The sequence below is a fragment of the Selaginella moellendorffii genome, unplaced genomic scaffold, assembly GCF_000143415.4.
Source record: "Selaginella moellendorffii unplaced genomic scaffold, v1.0 SELMOscaffold_103, whole genome shotgun sequence".
Lineage (NCBI taxonomy): Eukaryota > Viridiplantae > Streptophyta > Lycopodiopsida > Selaginellales > Selaginellaceae > Selaginella > Selaginella moellendorffii.
The window spans coordinates 300380-318347 of NW_003314364.1; the positions used below are offsets into that span (position 1 = coordinate 300380).

General features: G+C 47.9%; 1 protein-coding gene across 1 annotated transcript; it reads left to right on the forward strand.

Annotated features, from left to right (window-relative positions):
- Positions 1-12710: 12710 nt before the first annotated feature.
- LOC112342261 lies at positions 12711-13319 on the forward strand. The gene is made up of 2 exons (XM_024663830.1): positions 12711-12942; positions 13183-13319. Exons 1-2 carry the CDS (start codon positions 12711-12713, stop codon positions 13317-13319), a joined length of 369 nt encoding a protein of 122 aa, XP_024519598.1.
- Positions 13320-17968: the final 4649 nt, after the last annotated feature.

A 17968-nucleotide genomic window follows, 5' to 3' on the forward strand; every position in this document is an offset into this window, starting at 1 on the left:
AGATTGAGTGTAGATAGTCAATAGTCAATGAGGACATTAACATCTCTGAAGGGGGGGTGAGTATAGCGCATATGATCATGGGATGAGATTTGGATATACTATCACTGTGGATCCTTGGAACCTTGGGGGATAAATAGGGATAAAATAGCTACTAAGGGTTTTCTTATCAAGCAATTACCCTTTTCCAGTTGACTTAAGGGGAGAGAGATAAGGTGCACTACAAGCACATAATAACAATCTGGAATCAAACATTTTCACTCTATCATACTAGGCTAAATTTGAATAATACCTTCTACACTTGGACTTGTCAATACAATGTGTATTAGAAAATGTAGAAAGCATCCCACTCACAAATTACATTGCAACAACACTACCCATATATAGTGCATGTGTTCATGGGATGAATTTAGATATACTATCACTGTAGATCCTTAGAACCTTTGGGGATAAATGGGGATAGAATAACCATTAAAAGTTCTCTCATAATGCAATTGCCTTTTTTCCAGTTGGCTTAAAAGGAGAGAAATAGAGTGTGTTACATGTGGTATTGGAGTAAATGGCATGGGTTCAATTCTCATTAATTAATGGCTACTTAAAAATATAACATACCCTTGAGTAAGGTATATTCATACCCTTAAAATTAAAATCATATGTATTGGGCATCCATAAGTACATCCTTCATCTTGTAAGGTATCTATTATGGGATTGTGGCACGGGTGGATGATTAGTTGTCTCATATGGAATAGTTAGTTTACACAATAGAAAAATTGGTAGATTCAATGTGGAAATGAAGATGTTAATTCCCCTTGGCTTAATAGAGGTTGTTAGTTAATAGTTAATAAGGACATTGACATCTCTAAAGGGGGACTAAAGGTAATGTATATGATCATAGGATGATATTTGGATATACTATCATTGTGAATCTGTCATGAATATGACTTCGGGTATCGAAAGTTACCTGTCGGCCAGTCCTTATGGACACTCTTTTCTTACTACCACGTTGGTACAAGGTCAGTATTGCTGGTTCCCTTTATTAGCCCCTCTTTTTCAAGTGTTAGTAAACTAGACTTTGCATCTGTACTTGGCCGGACGAGCATAAGAAAGGAATTCCTAAGTGTCTATTTAGCCAAGTATACTTAGCTTGGCTTGTTAGTTCTCTTTTGCTCTGTCTTGCACTGGCTTGACAAGAAGCCTTGTGTATTGAAATTAGTTCCTCAATATCGCTACATGATAGCTTACCGTGTTTGCCAAACACTCTCGCTATCATGCCCTTTGTGTTAGTCTCATTCCGGTCCCAAATGCTATTTATGAAAAGTGTCCAGATTTGCTCATTTGGCATATCTCGAGTTTGTCCTAGAGACTAACTCCTGATACTAAGGGAGGCTTGGGGTGAAAGCCCAAAGTGCCTCAAGTTGGTCAACCATGCCTGACCTACCCACTATCCCTATTATCCATTTGGAACCCCCCACAGCCCCCCCCCCCCCTTTGAGGAACACACAGTCTAGCTCCCACTTGCATGCCTGTCCTTGTTCTGCGTCCGGCTTAGGTCTAACCCCAAGTTCCATGCTAGCTAGTGGAGTACCCATGTCCTTGCGTTAGGCCACCGGTATGCCGAAATAACGCCAAACTCTATTTGGCTCCGTTTTGCATGCTGGTCCTAGCATTGGGATGCTGGTTGTTTTAGGACTGTTCCAAGTTGCTCTGTGCTTCTGTCCCTTTGCTCCTCGGGCTGTATGCTTGGGAGTTGTTTCGTGGTCCAATTCCATCACTCCTTGGCTCCATGCTTGGGAGTTTGGCACTATTCCTTTGTTCAGTGGCCGAAGGCCTTGAACCTCAGGTTCCACACCACTGTCCTATGGACACATGGCATGTGACATGTGGCATCTAACACGTGGCATGTGGAGGGTTTAGGTTCCACTTCGTGGTGTTATCCTATGGTAAATCACCATAGGATAAAGGGTAGAAACCACGTGTGCTACATTATCCTTGGAACATTAGAGGATAAATGAAGGTAAAATAACCATTAAAGGCTTCATCATCAAACAATTCCCCATTTTTTAGTTGGCTTAAGGGGAGAGAGATAGAGTGTATTACACCACAGCTACTCTAGTCATTACAAGAGTGTAAGTCACAAATTTTTTTTTTTCAATTTGCCAACTTACATTGTTTATTTGTCCACCTTTGCCTTGGCCTCAATTAAGTTCCTTTGCCAAGATTTCTACTTATTTGTAAGGAACCAACTCCCCGAGGTGTCGAAGGCTAAAGGATCCCCGAAAACACGACCAAAATGATAAAGAGTTTATCAGATGAGACTGAGTCCGACATCGAGTTCGAGACTGACTCTAAGACCAAGTTCGAGACCGAGTCCAAGATCAAGTCCGAGACCAACTTCGAGACCGACTTTGAGATCGAGTTCAAAACCAAGTCCAAGATATGATATCGGGTCTGAGATCCGATATCGGGTCCAAGATCAAGTCTGAGATTGAGTCTGAGATCGAGTCCAAGACCAAGTCCGAAGTCGAGTCCGAGATCGAGTTTGGGATCGAGTCCAAGACCGAGTCCGAATACTAATACAAGTTGTGAAAGCCTAAAGCATGTGTCTCCCGGGGGGGCCTGCAAGGGGTTCCAAAAGTATAGTAGAGATAATGAGGTCCAGGAACCAGTCTTGAAGGAACTCTCCAGTGGTGCTTCCAAACTAACTTGAGGTTGAGACTGGGGTTGAGGGGCCTTGGGTGGGAGTGAGCATAGACTCAGGTGGTGCCGGAAGGGCCACCCAAGGAAGTGCTCAAGAGCAGCTCCCACTCCCAGAAGGGAAACCGATTATGGTGCTCTCGGCTCATGTGGAGTGGTGCCCCACTTGAGTACCTTGTGGCTCATTGGTCCTCGCCCTTCCTAGGGGCTTGGGCCTTCCCCTTGGGATGGAAGTGGGGGGGCAGGGTAGAGGTACCCATACTGGGCCGTTAGGCCACGATGTTTCCCCTTGGCGTCCCAAAGGAAGTGTTGCACCCAAGGCTTAGGATTTAGAGGGTCCTATGATCAAGTCTTGTTGTACCAAGGGATGTTAGGAACTTGGAGTCTTGGTGTGCTTGGCTGTTTGTGCCTGCGGGGAGTGTAGTTAAACCTTAAGTATAGTCTAACTCGGGGAAGGGGTATTGGGACAGATTTGGGAATTTGTGGATGGATGGCTAACGCTCCGTTGCTTGTTGAGTGAGTAGCTGAAACTAAGTAGGACCAAGTAGGAGTTGGTACAATAAGCGGGAACCTTGGCAAGGGAACTTAGCTAAAGCCAAGGCAGTATTGGTCAGATAGACGAGGTAAGCTAGCAAATGGGAAAGGAAAAATTTGTGGCTTACAATTTGGTATTGAAACCTTTTCCTAAGTTCTAGCGAAGGATAGAGGCGGATTGCTAGGAGATGACAAAGGCAGGGCATAAATGAACCAAGGCGAAGACGGAACCTCCTCCAGAGCTAGAGCCTCCAGTCAAACAAAAGGTTATGGATGAGGAATCCTTGCATGAGGAGGACTCTAGTGAGGAAACTTCCAAACAGGAGTCCGGTGGCAAGGTACGGTCATCCAAGGCTCGATTGGATGTTCTAAAAGGACAATTGGCATAGATCAATACCCTGCTGAAGACTCTCATACGCAAGCTAAAACGTGACGAGAAGTGAAAGAAAAAGCAAAAGACTGCGGATGTTGGTAGCACAAAAGGTGCAGACCCTTTGGCAGGGACTGAGGCAGAACCAACCAAGATCAAACAGAGTGAAGTGGAATCAATCCCTCAGGCAGTTCCTAAGTACAAACCAAAGCACCAATCTTCAAGGGAGTGAATGACTATATGGTGGTGGAGGATTGATTTTACCATATGGAGGACTATTTTTGAGCATTGCACATGGAGAAGGTCCCATGTGCAAAACCATAATTGGCAGATAATGCCAAGTCTTGATGGAGAATGATAAAGGCCAATGAAGGACCGGTGGCCACTTGAGAAATGATAAAGGCAAAGATTTGCACAACTTACATTCCTCCGAATGTTACTCTTCAGCTAAGGGATGAGCTGAGTAGGCTGAAGTAGAGTATGTGAATGGGTTTATGGCAAAGAGGATACTTGTCATAGGTATGGGTGACATGGATGCATTCCATGCTTGCATATCAGGCTTGCAAACTTGGGCTCGAGGTAAGCTGATGCGTTGGAACCCGATCAACTACAAAGAAGCATTGGATGTGGCCATCAAGGTGCATTTCAATGATAACCTACAAAAGGGGAACATGGTAAGGTTGGGGTCCACGTTTAGCAAAGTGGCCAAACCAAGAGGGACATATGTGTGAGACACAAAATCCCTAGGCCCCAAAGTGGAGCCGGAAGGGCGCCACGTGGTAGTGGCCGAAGCGAGAGCCAAACGAGCGTAACACGTTTGGACCAAAAGCTCCGACTTGAAAAGTCAAGAGCGGGAGTGGAACTCCCAACGAAGTGCTCGAGGAACAAGCACGAAGCGAGCAAAAAGCAAGGCTCCAAAAAGGGACCCAAAAGGACCAACACATGACACGTGGAAGTGTCCGAGATGGACCCGAGTTGGAGTCCGAAGTGGAGTCCGAGATGGACCCGAGTTGGAGTCCGAAATGGAGTCCGAGATGGACCCGAGTTGGAGTCCGAAATGGAGTCCAAGATGGACCCGAGATGGAGTCCGAGATGGACCCGAGATGGAGTCCGAGATGGACCCGAGATGGAGTCCGAGATAGACCCAAGATGGAGTCCGAGATGGAGTCCGAGATGGACCCGAGATGGAGTCCGAGATGGACCCGAGATGGAGTCCGAGATGGAGTCCGAGATGGAGTCCGAAGTCGAGACCGAGACCGGGACCGAGACCGAGACCGAGACCGAGACCGAGATCGGGACCGAGACCGAGACCGAGGCCGAGGCCGAGACCGAGCCCGAGCCCGAGTCCGAGTCCGAGTCCGAGTCCGAGTCCGAGTCCGAGTCCGAGTCCGAGTCCGGAGCCTGAGAGGGTGAAAGCCCAAAGCGTTCGTCTCCCAGACCCTGGGGGGTTTGGTGAGCTCCAAAAGTATAGTAGGGGGAGGACTGCAGTGGAGCCAGTTTGGCCAGGAAAGGCCAGTTTGGCCCAGGAAGGCCGGACCCAGTGTTGGGTGATGAGCTGCCCACTGGGAAGTCCAAGACTAGAGTGAACACAGACCGACAAGCGGGGTAGCTTGGTGAAGTGTTCAAGAGCCGGCTCTAGTTCCCCCGGGAGATCGACTGGCCGATGCTCCCAGTCCAAGTGTGGGTGGCACTACCTACTTGGATACCTGGTGTGGCTCAACGGAACCCGCTCTAAGCCCATGGCTAGAGCACCTAAAGGCGAAAGGCGAGGAGAGTACCCAGGTGGCTCGCGTAAGGCCACGGTGTTCCGAAATGTTGTCCCGAAGGCCCAGACTGTGGAAAGGAAGAGGAACAGTCCTCTGGGGTAGTGACCAAGGACACAGTCGTGTGGTGAGGAAGTCCCAGAGGACCGTGGGACTTAGTGGTCGGGCCTGTGGGTCTCGATCCAGTGGCAGTGTTGGCAAACATGGCCAGGGGCAAAAAGGGACTTAGTGGGAACTGACAGAGGGATATTGGGGAAGGTTATTCCCCTTGTCGGTGGGCATCCTAAGGATGCTAAGGAGTGGATTTGAGATGACCACTCACGGATGGTTTGCCTAGTCTTGGAGAGCCAAGACTGTGATGCAAGTGGTATTGGACTACCAGTGTGGCAAAGGTGCCTTAGCGTAACGGGCTGCCATGTCGGTGGTACCTTTGAGTGTCGGTCATGGGATCGGACACGTGGAGCACTTGGACCAAGTGCAAATGTTGAGGGGCATGGATGCCCTTCTCGGGGCTAGCAAGTCCCAAGTCCTGGATTGGACTTATGGAGGTTGTGAATGAGACTCCTCCAAGTGGTCGGAGGTGTGGTTAAGTGACTAAAGTAGAATGGAAAATTTAGTCGCTTACAATTTGGTATCGGAGCTGTTCCTTAGTCCGACTTTTATTGGTGCTCAAGTATATCACCACTGGTGTTGGCAACGGAAGGTCCGAGAAGTGGGCCTATCCTTGAGGAGTAGCAGGTCGGGAAGACATGGCTCTCCATTACAGTTCATGTGTGAACTTGTAGACAAGGTGGTGGATAGAAAAGGGGCCAATAATGGAACGACTTTGGGATCTTGGGAACAGTGTAAGGTTTTCCTCATTGAGTTGAGGAGGTGATCCAGATGAGCGTTTGACTCAGCAAACGGGCTAATGTAGTTGGGGTAAACAACTATAGTTGGGATCACGGGGAAGATAGAGACTCCAAAAACAATAAAGGAGTCACAAGTTTATCCTCACATGGTTGAGGCTGGTGCTCATGAAGATGAGACCGGAATGGATGACCGTGAGAGGTCAAGTATGGATGAGGACACGAGTCCTCGAAATGGTAGCCGGGGCTACCTCTAATAAATGCTGGAACAACCCAAAGAGTTAGGGGTGTATTAAGTGGATGAGTTGGTATTCTCATCACATGGACAAGTAGTCCTAAGGGGCAAAAGTTGCCCCCAGAGAACAAAATCAAGTGTCGGAGTAACACTTGTGAAAATAGTCCTTTTGAGTAGGACAGGAATGCAAGAAGTGTATTCCAGTGAGCTAGTGCCTCACAAGTAGGACCTTACGGGTCTGTGGATTAACCAAGTCCAAAACTGCTAGACGACTCAAGTAGAGTCAAAGGATGGTCCTAAAAGGACTGATGGAAGCATTTGGACTGAGGTGCGTTGTACCCCACAAAGGATGGGGGGGGATCATAGGATCCAAGGATGAGAACAGAGGGTATCTCATCGATGGCAAAATGTGCCATGCTAAAGTCGTGGGAAAGGTGTTCCCAAAAAGAAAACAACTTTGACGCAAAGTTGTGTGTGACCTCTATGGTGCAGTGCTAACGGATGGTTGGCATGAGAAAGAGCGGTGTTGGTCTTGGCAAAGACATAAACACGAAGGGGAAGTGTCATAGAGGTAGGCTCGTGGAGCCGATGGTGTGGAGACACCAAATGTGCCAAGGTGTGATACCTTGAGGCTATGTTGGTGGGTTCATGAGAACCCTTTGCCAAAGGAATCCCAATGGAAATGGGAATGGCATAGCCTAAGCTGCAGAGCATGCAGTTGGAGTGTGGTGACCCAGATAATGATGGAGGTGTGAAAGCACCAAGCAATGAGTTGTAGGACTTGACAACTATGAGGCAACTAAGCAAGAGGTGCAAAATAACTGGTTAAATGGGTAGAAGGTAGCTACCCAAGACTTCTTAATAGCATAGGGAAGTCGGATATACCCTTACGGGGGATAAGTTGCTTGTGTTGCGATATAGTAAGTCAATGTCATAAAAGGAAATACTCATTGTCAAGAAAGCCATCATTGGGACACCCGAACACTCTAGAACACCAGAAGGTGGTGTTTGATGTCGCGAGGGCAATGGATAAAGCCCAAGGGACTAAGTCCCTAGCGAATGATGGATAGAAGGTGCTATCCAAATGTCCAAGGTTGCGGAGACAGGAGAGGACTGTCTACCCGAGTTGGACAAAGCCAAAAATGGAATTTTGGCAAGGCTAGTGATGGGCATGTAAAGGCCCATCAGCAACAATGTAATCCCAGTGTGTGGGATTATAAGGTGAGCATACCCGGATTGAGGAACCACTCCCTGGGCTATTGGGTAGGTTCATCCCTAAGAATACTTGCTAAGGCATGATAGAAAGTGCAAAGCTATCCTCCGGGTCTGGAGGAGAATGACCGAAGGAAAGGTGTGAAGCCAAAAGCAAGAAGTAAAGGGATAGAACCGATCCATAGGAATCAAAAGGCATAACCAAGGTTGGTTATGCCAGCTGGGAGTGGAGAATCAAGTGGGGGCTCGAGGGTGTTGCCGCTAGCAACCGTGATGCCATGGAGAGTCTAAAATATGGAATTGTCCATGTTAGACTATATGGCAATTGGAAAGCTTGCGAAAGGAGAGGCCTTAGCAAGCTAAAGGGACAGAGTTCCTTCGAAAGGTTCCCAAAGACAATTCGAGGTAATTGGATACCTAGAAAGCCAAGTGTAAATGGTTCATAGAACGCGCGAAATCAGAGTGGCGCAGCAGAAGCGTGGTCTTGAAGCTTGCCATGAGGCGAGGCTATCAAGGTTTGGGAAGTAGTCCCCGAGTGTTCAAAGAGAGGGCTTTGAACGAAAGTTGATGGTTAAGGACTTTCACGCTTATGCATGAACCATGTTACAGTGGCCGGATGACTTGCTAAGTGAAATTGGCAAGTCGAAGGGAACAAATACCCTAGTTGAAGGTGCTAACTTCAAAAAAGGGTGGCCCATGGGGCCAAGCATGGAGGAGTCCATGCATGATCACAGACATGTCAAGTGAGAGGACTTGGCAGTGTGGAGGAACTAGGTTCCTAAGCTGTGATCTGTAGCGCGCTTTAAAAATAGGTTGGTGCACCGGCGTGAGGAGTCACGCCAGGCATCCGGTGTGATGCCGTCCGTAGCTGCATATACGGAGGTTGGGTTCGAGTCCCGACCCTCTAGTGCTTGGGTTCGAGTCCCAAATCACTAGGGCGTGGTGATGGTTTGGAATATGAGGACACTCATATTTCGGTGGTCATGGACTCTCAGTGGGGAGACTGGTTTGGGCACACCGCCAAGCGAGGGATGCCTCGGAGTCGTGATGCACGGTTAGATTGCTTAGTGTGAAAGCTTAGCATATCTAACTTGAACGCTTTGGTGCAAGTGGCACCAAGGTCGTGGTGAGTGAGATGGGGACACCTAATCTCAGTTGCTATGAACCCTTGGCCGTAAGGGCTGGCTTGGGTGCACCGCCAAGTGTGGGGGATGCCCTCGGGGTTATAGTCAACAACTTGGAGGTCTAGAAGACCAAGTACCTCTTGGCAACTCTGTTAAGGTGCCAAGGTGAGATCACTAGGTGATTTTATGGCCAGATAAGGACAAGGTCCTTGGTTGGCTAAGGAATGAAGTTCCTGGTTCAAAATGTTGGAATTGAACTGTTTAAGGTGGTGTGGCTTGGTCGTGATGACCAAGTGGGAAGAGCACCTAAGGGAAATAAACTATGTCCGTGCGATGGCATAGTGAGTCCGAGGAAAGTAGTCTCTATAAAAGACCCATGGGAGGGTCACGAAGTTGGGCCGTGGATAGAGCCCATAGCAGAAGATGCTAAAGAGACGTACTAGGGGTGAACATCCTCCGGACTTGGCAAAGAAGAGTCTTTGCTATGGAACTGAAACAATACCTCAAGAAGGGAGGTAGAGATTCGATGTTGCTTGGTGCAACAATCAACGGATAGGAGCAAAAGATGAGTGGCCAAGATAGGGCCGTGGAATCCCTTGGAAGGAATCCAAGTGACAAAGTTAGGCGAGGAACACTAATGTGTTGGACGCTAACAAGTTGCGGGAAAGGAAGTGTGTTTCCAAGGAGGGATTCCGAAATGCTCCGATTTGGCGAAAGTGGAAGCTCCAAGGGAGGGAGCGGTAAGGTAGCCAAATGATAGGGCCATGAACAGCCCTAGCACAAAGTATGATAACTGGAACTTTGGCATGAAATAGAAGAGAGGATGATGGTGCCCTCGAGTAGAGAACTTCCTAGGATGGGAAGTGGAGTTGCACAAAAAGGTGCAAGGCAAGGTGTCGGAGACACCTAGGAAATTGACTCCAAGAAGTCAAAATTCAAAGTTCCAAAGTGCAAATGTTATATCGATGGAAATCGAGACTACTCGAGAAGGAGTAGTGGGATTGACTTGGAGAAGGGTCTCTAAGAGGTTTAGCGAGAACTAAACCAATAAAAGGAGAGAACCTCTACATGTGGTCCAATCAATCTCTAAGTTGGAGAGACTACCCTCCTTAGAGGATAGGCAAGGCATGGTGAGCCTTTGGTGTCAAACCATGGAGGCCTATGCAAAAGGCATGGTGAGCCTTCAATGTTAAACCATTGACGAATATGGAGAAGGCATGGTGAGCCTTCAATGTCAAACCATTGACAAATATTGGCTAGGTGCCAAGGATGGAAATGGTAACACACGCGAGTGTTACTTTACAAAATGGTTTACCGTTCGATGAGGACATCGAACTTCGTCTATGGGTGGTGGAGTTGTGAGACACAAAATCCCTAGGCCCCAAAGTGGAGCCGGAAGGGCGCCACGTGGTAGTGGCCGAAGCGAGAGCCAAACGAGCGTAACACGTTTGGACCAAAAGCTCCGACTTGAAAAGTCAAGAGCGGGAGTGGAACTCCCAACGAAGTGCTCGAGGAACAAGCACGAAGCGAGCAAAAAGCAAGGCTCCAAAAAGGGACCCAAAAGGACCAACACATGACACGTGGAAGTGTCCGAGATGGACCCGAGTTGGAGTCCGAAGTGGAGTCCGAGATGGACCCGAGTTGGAGTCCGAAATGGAGTCCGAGATGGACCCGAGTTGGAGTCCGAAATGGAGTCCAAGATGGACCCGAGATGGAGTCCGAGATGGACCCGAGATGGAGTCCGAGATGGACCCGAGATGGAGTCCGAGATAGACCCAAGATGGAGTCCGAGATGGAGTCCGAGATGGACCCGAGATGGAGTCCGAGATGGACCCGAGATGGAGTCCGAGATGGAGTCCGAGATGGAGTCCGAAGTCGAGACCGAGACCGGGACCGAGACCGAGACCGAGACCGAGACCGAGATCGGGACCGAGACCGAGACCGAGGCCGAGGCCGAGACCGAGCCCGAGCCCGAGTCCGAGTCCGAGTCCGAGTCCGAGTCCGAGTCCGAGTCCGAGTCCGAGTCCGAGTCCGAGTCCGAGTCCGGAGCCTGAGAGGGTGAAAGCCCAAAGCGTTCGTCTCCCAGACCCTGGGGGGTTTGGTGAGCTCCAAAAGTATAGTAGGGGGAGGACTGCAGTGGAGCCAGTTTGGCCAGGAAAGGCCAGTTTGGCCCAGGAAGGCCGGACCCAGTGTTGGGTGATGAGCTGCCCACTGGGAAGTCCAAGACTAGAGTGAACACAGACCGACAAGCGGGGTAGCTTGGTGAAGTGTTCAAGAGCCGGCTCTAGTTCCCCCGGGAGATCGACTGGCCGATGCTCCCAGTCCAAGTGTGGGTGGCACTACCTACTTGGATACCTGGTGTGGCTCAACGGAACCCGCTCTAAGCCCATGGCTAGAGCACCTAAAGGCGAAAGGCGAGGAGAGTACCCAGGTGGCTCGCGTAAGGCCACGGTGTTCCGAAATGTTGTCCCGAAGGCCCAGACTGTGGAAAGGAAGAGGAACAGTCCTCTGGGGTAGTGACCAAGGACACAGTCGTGTGGTGAGGAAGTCCCAGAGGACCGTGGGACTTAGTGGTCGGGCCTGTGGGTCTCGATCCAGTGGCAGTGTTGGCAAACATGGCCAGGGGCAAAAAGGGACTTAGTGGGAACTGACAGAGGGATATTGGGGAAGGTTATTCCCCTTGTCGGTGGGCATCCTAAGGATGCTAAGGAGTGGATTTGAGATGACCACTCACGGATGGTTTGCCTAGTCTTGGAGAGCCAAGACTGTGATGCAAGTGGTATTGGACTACCAGTGTGGCAAAGGTGCCTTAGCGTAACGGGCTGCCATGTCGGTGGTACCTTTGAGTGTCGGTCATGGGATCGGACACGTGGAGCACTTGGACCAAGTGCAAATGTTGAGGGGCATGGATGCCCTTCTCGGGGCTAGCAAGTCCCAAGTCCTGGATTGGACTTATGGAGGTTGTGAATGAGACTCCTCCAAGTGGTCGGAAGTGTGGTTAAGTGACTAAAGTAGAATGGAAAATTTAGTCGCTTACAATATGGCAAGAGGAAATTCAAGAAGAGTTTCTCTAAGAATGAGTCCTCAAGGTTCCTGAAAGGCAAATCTGGTGGCCAACAAGCAAGTACATGGGGGAGTCAAGCAAAAAGAGACAAACCCACGGATAAAAAGGTCAAGTCTGCTAGTAGCATGGGAAATAACGTATGCTTCAACTGCAGTGAAGTGGAACACTCTTTGAGGGAATGTCCATATCCGAAGAAGGCCAGAGCCAAAATGGCCATTAAGTCAGGTGAAATCCAAACTAAGATACGTGATCCAATTCCTAGCTCAAAGTTACTCATTACACGAGCAACTTTGGTAAAGAGTTGTTCACGATAGCTACTAACCCTTCGAGCGAAGCTCGCGGGTAGCTTTGTTAAAATCTTTATTGACACGGGTGTTTCGGATAATTTTGTGGCTATAGACATAGTCTAGTAAGCCAGACTAATGGTGCAGTGGTTGGGTGAATCAAGGATTATATATTTTGTTCAAGGTAGCCAAAACACTGATGAGGTACTTCGACAAGCAAGAGTCGAAGTAGGGATATGGAAAGTAGACATGGATTTCACCATGTTGGATATGGCAGGATTTAATGTAATCTTTGGGATGGATTGGTTCAATCGATTTGTCATAGCCCTGCATGGACAAAGTAGAAACCTTGTGGTATTGGTGAATGGCCGAGGAGAATGATCCAGGGTGGAGGCTTAGGATCTAAAGGTAAGGCAATGTAAGGCCAAAGACTCTTGTTTGAACCTGGTGTCCACAAGAAGACAACTCACTAAAGGAACTAAGGCACCATTTCTGTGCTTATTCTCAATGAGGAGTGATAAAAAGACAGGATCAAAAGAAGTGCCTTTGGTGATCCAGCAGGTCTTGGATCAATTCCAAGATACCATGCCGGAGGAGCTACTGGTGGGGTTACCCCCTGAACAACCAATAGGACATAAGATTGAGCTAGTCGAGGGTGCTAAGGCAGTGGTTTGTCCCCCCTATTGGTTGAACGAAAAGGACCTTAAGAAGCTCAAACGCCAACTTGAGGAGTTGGTGGAAAAAGGGTATGTTAGGTTGAGCAAGTCACTGTATGGTGCACTAGTGTTATTTGTGAAAAAGAAAAATGGATCTATGCGTATATGTATAAGCTACCAGTTGCTCAACAATTATGCAAAGAAGAACAAATACTCTTTACTAAGGATTGAGGACTTATTCGATAAGTTAGGAAACGCAAAATATTTTTCGAGGATCGACCTAAGGTCAGGATACTACCAGATCAGGGTAGCAGAGGAAGATGTCGAGAAGACAACTTGTTGAACAAGGTATGGAAGCTTCGAGTTTCTAGTAATGCCCTTTGGGCTATGCAATGCACCAGCTCCCCTATTGGTGTTACCAGACTTTGGTAAGGATTTTGAGGAAGAAACGGATGCTTTAGATTTTGCATTGGGCATAGTGTTGAAGCAAAACAACCATCTAGTAGCATTCTTCTCGAAGAAGTTGGCCAAGGTTTAGCAGAAGTGGCCTGCCCACGAGAAGGAATTGTTTGCGGTGGTCACGGCGCTCAAGGAATGGTGACACTACCTTGGGAAACACTTCAAATTTTACATGGATAATATAGCAACGAAATACTTCTTGTTACAACCTGACCTAAGAGGGAAACAAGGTTGGTGGGCTAATGCTTTGGCCGAGTTTGATTACAAGATTTTGTATAAACCTAGGAAGAGCAACATTGTGGTGGATGCTCTAAGTCGAAAAGCAAGTTTAAAGTTGGCAATATCCAGCACAAAAGTAACCTTTTGGGATGATGTGCGAATAGCATATGAGAATAATGGTTTAGCATAAGAAGTGTTGCTAAGGAACCAAGAGGCATGGGAAGCTCACCAAAGAGGTGAGTTTCCAATGGAAGAAAAAATAGCTATGTAGAATGCAATGGACTCATTTATTATAAACAAACGAGGGTGTATGTTCCAGAATGGAAATTAAGGAAGGTAGCCTTAGAAGAATGTAATGACAAACCTCTTGCAAAACATGGCAGAGTGCCCAAGACGATAGGCTTACTCAAGAGGAAGTATCACTGGCCAAATATGGCTAAGGATGTCCAAGACTATGTAAAGACATGTCCAACATGTCAACAGGTTAAAGCCGTGACTAAGGCTAGTGGGGGTTTGTTAAAAAACATCTCAATTCTAGACTATCCATGGAAATGTCTTATGATAGACTTTATCATGAGACTCCCCCTAAGTAAGGGGTTCGATGCGATATTCGTGGTAGTGAACCAATTTTCAAAGATGGCATATTTCATACTTACAACAACGGAAGTGGATGAGGAAGGGGCAAAACTGTTCTTCGAACAAATAGTTCATGTGTGGGGAAGGCCAGAAGAGATTATTTGAGATCGATGCAACGTGTATATACATTTCTCCAAGTCCCTTAGGGACTGATACAAAAAACAAGAATCCTTTAGCGCTGTTCACTCAACTACGCTGTCCTGCAATTCTCCACCTAATAATGATCGCTGCCCTCCAATCGTGGCTGCTGTGGTCGTCGCCTCCGCAGTGCATCCAGTGCCAGATTGCCACGTCGAGCCTCCTTTGTTACCGTGTCCGAAGGTCTCCATTTCCACTTGACCTCCCCCTCGTGTTCAGTTCCGTAGCACGGAGTCCATAGTCGTCGCCAAGCTGTGAGTGCCTCCCTATTTTTCCCATGCTCCTGGAGCATCGTATCCCTCAAGCGGATAGCAGCCAGTGTGAGCCTCCACCAATTCGCCATGATCGCTGAAATCCGAGCCTACTGCCCTTCGAAGTGGTTGCGGTTCTGAGCCTCCCAGAGTGCCTGTACCCCAGAAGCCCACCATACCTCCCATCTCGCCCGTCCAAGGGCCTCCCACACTGTAGTCCCAACTTCGGCGCCTACCGCGTCCCACCTAACTCGGGTGCCCCATCCTGAGCGTCCCTAACACCTGATCTTCCGCCAAGCTGCTCCTGTGCATGGTCCCCTTGCCTCTGGAAACCACTGGGTGACATCCCCTTCTCGAATTTCGAAGTCCTGCTTGTCCCCTAGTTCCCTCGTCGCTTTTGCTACCGGCCGCCACGTCTCCTTGGCCACGTCACAATCCCAGAGGAGGTGTGTGACCGTCTCCAGTTCCCCGCATTCCGGACACCTGCGAGCATTCTCCGCTTGAAATCGCTGGCCTACTGGCAGATTATTTGAGATCGAGATAAGATCCTCACTAGTACTTTCTGGAGGACTCTCCTAAAATAATATCACACCAAGTTGAAATTCAGCATAGCCTATCACCCACAGACAAGTATTGGGTATTAAGTCACATTTAGTGGCACTAACACTTCTTGACACATGGACAAGCAAAAAAGGTGAATCGGCAGCTGGAGGATTATTTGCGATGCTATATCTCCGGAGACCAAATTGATTGGGTAAGTCATTTGGGACTTGCGGAAATGTGCTTTAACAACTCACTATATTTGAGTATTGGGGTGAGTCCATGGGAAGTCATCAATGAGCAAGCTATTGAAGGTCTTGTGGAACTTGGTGTGGCCGAGTATCATGGAGAGTTACCCATAGTGGAGGCATTCACGGTGGAAAGACTCAGCATTTGGAATATAGTGAGGGATTCTTTGAAACGGGCTCAATAAAGGCAAACCAAGTATGCAAACCAGAAGCACCGGGATGTTGAGTTCCAACCTGGGAAGAAGGTGTAGTTGAACACCGAGAACTTAAGTCTACCAAGTGGGATCAGTCGAAAGTTGACCCAAAGGTAAAAATGCATGTATTCCTAGAAATGAATTGATCTTGAGTTCCTTAAGCAGGTTTGTGGGGCCTTATGAGATTGAGGCACAAATTGGTAAGGTGTCTCTTGGTCCTTGTGAAGCAGATCCTCAAAGTATGACTTCAGTAAATTCACATGAAACATATGGTGCATCCTCCCCGTCTCTCAAGGAAGTCAGAGGCAATATAAAACCTTTACCTGAGGTTATCCAAGGGGAAGAGGAAGTTGAGGCTATCCTCAATGCGCACAAGAGCAAACAATAAAGACAGGAAATGAGGGAGTTCTATGTGAAAATGAAAAAATTTTCACACTGTGAAGCAACATGGGAACCGGAGGAGAACCTAGCGAATGTGTGGGATCTAGTGGAAGAATTTTTGCAAGGTAGAACTCTATATACTTATGCAAAGTTCAATTAAAGAATCTATTTTGAGAAATTGAACAATGTCATATGTTGGGACTTGAAGGCGCACTGAAGTTAAGCTAATTAACATGGGATAGCTAGGTCGACCAGGCATAGGGAACTATACCCAACTCTCCACGGGGATGCCAAATCCGTAAACGTATTCTATGGAGGTTGGGTTTGAGTCCCAACCCTCTAGTAAAGCAAGGCTGAGTTCAAGTCCCAACCTCATACTAGGGCATCGTGAGGGGAGGGGTATAGAGACACCTATATTCCGTTGTTATGGGCTTTTGGCCGGGGAGGCTAACTTAGGCACACTGTTAAGTGAGGGGACGCCTCAAAGACATGGTCAACAAGTTGTAGGATTAAAAAGAGGCGTTCAATATGGGCATCAAGCTTCTTCTATGGGTGGTGGAGTTGTAAGGAACCAACTCCCCAAGGTGTTGAAGGCTAAATGATCCCTGAAAGTATGAGCAAAATGATAAAGAGTTCATCGGATGAGACCGAGTCCAAGATTGAGTCCGCAATTGATTCTAAGACCGAGTTCGAGACTGAGTCCGAGATCGACTTGGAGACCAAGTCCAAGATCGACTTGGAGACCAAGTCCAAGATCGACTTGGAGACCAAGTCCAAGATCGACTTGGAGACCGAGTCTGAGATTGACTTGGAGACCGAGTTCGAGACCAAGTTTGAGATCTGAGATCGGGTCCGAGACCGAGTCCAAGTTCGAGTTTGAGACAGAGTTCGAGGTCAGGTCCTAGACCAACTTGGGGACCGAGTTCAAGACAGAGGCCAAGATCAATTCCAAGACTGAGTCCGAGACTAACTTGGAGACCAAGTTCGAGACAGAGGCCGAGATCGACTTTGAGACCAAGTTTGAGATCTGAGATCGGGTTTGAGACCAAGTCTGAGATCGAGTTCGAGACAGAGTTCAAGGTCGGGTCTGAGATCGAGTTTGAGACTGAGTCCGAACGAGGTTGAGTTTGAGATTGACTACGAGATCAAGTCTGAATACTAATACAGCTCATGGGGTGAAAGCCCAAAGTGTGTGTCTCCTGAGGGGGGGCGGGGCTGCAGGGAATTCCAATAATATAGTAGGGATAGTGAGGTCTAGGAACTAGTCTTGAAAGAACTCTCTAGTGGTGTTTCCAAACTGACTTGAGGTTGAGATTGGGGCAAAAGGGCCTTGGGTGGGAGTGAGCATGGACTCAGGTGGTGCTGGAGAGGCCACCCAAGGAAGTGCTCAAGAGCAGTTCCCACTCCCGGAAGGGAAACCGACTGTGGTAGCTCATGTAGAGTGGTGCTTCACTTATACCTTGTGGCTTCTTGGTCTTTGCCCTTCCTAGGGGCTTGGGCCTTCCCTTCGGGATGGAAGTGGGGGAGTAGGGGTACCCATACCGGGTTTTTAAGCCACGGTGTTTCCACCCGGCGTCCCGAAGCAAGTGTTGCACCTAAGGCTTGGGATTTAAAGTGTCTCATGATCAAGTCTTTTTGTACTAAGGGATGTTAGAAACTTGGAGGCTTGGTGTGCTTGGCTGCTTATTCCTGCGGGGAATGTAGTTGAACCTTAAGTTTAGTCTAACCTATGGAGTGGGATTGGGAGAGATTTGGGAATTTGTGGATGGATGGCTAACACTCCAGTGCTTGTGCAATAAGTAGTTGAAATTAAGTAGGACCAAGTAGAAACTAGTATAATAAGCAGGAACCTTGGCAAAGGAACTTAGCTAAGGCCAAGGCAATGTTGGTTGGATAGACGAGATAAGCTGGCAAATTGGAAAGGAAAAATTTGTGGCTTACATTTAGTTACTCATTGCAAGAGAAATGAGCCATCCATCCACAGATTTCTAAATTTTCTTTTAATTTTCTTTTCTTAATTTTCTTTTCTTCTCTTTGGGTTAGACTATGCTTAAGGTTTGACTACACTCCCACAAACACAAATAACCAAACACACTAAGCCTCCAAGTTCCTAACATCCTT

Coding starts and splice junctions, on each gene's coding strand:
- LOC112342261 (XM_024663830.1), top strand. CDS start 12,711: ATGCCGGAGGAGCTACTGGTGGGGTTACCCCCTGAACAACCAATAGGA. Junction 12,943..13,182: donor AAAGAAAAATGGATCTATGC/GTATATGTATAA, acceptor GCAATGCACCAG/CTCCCCTATTGGTGTTACCA.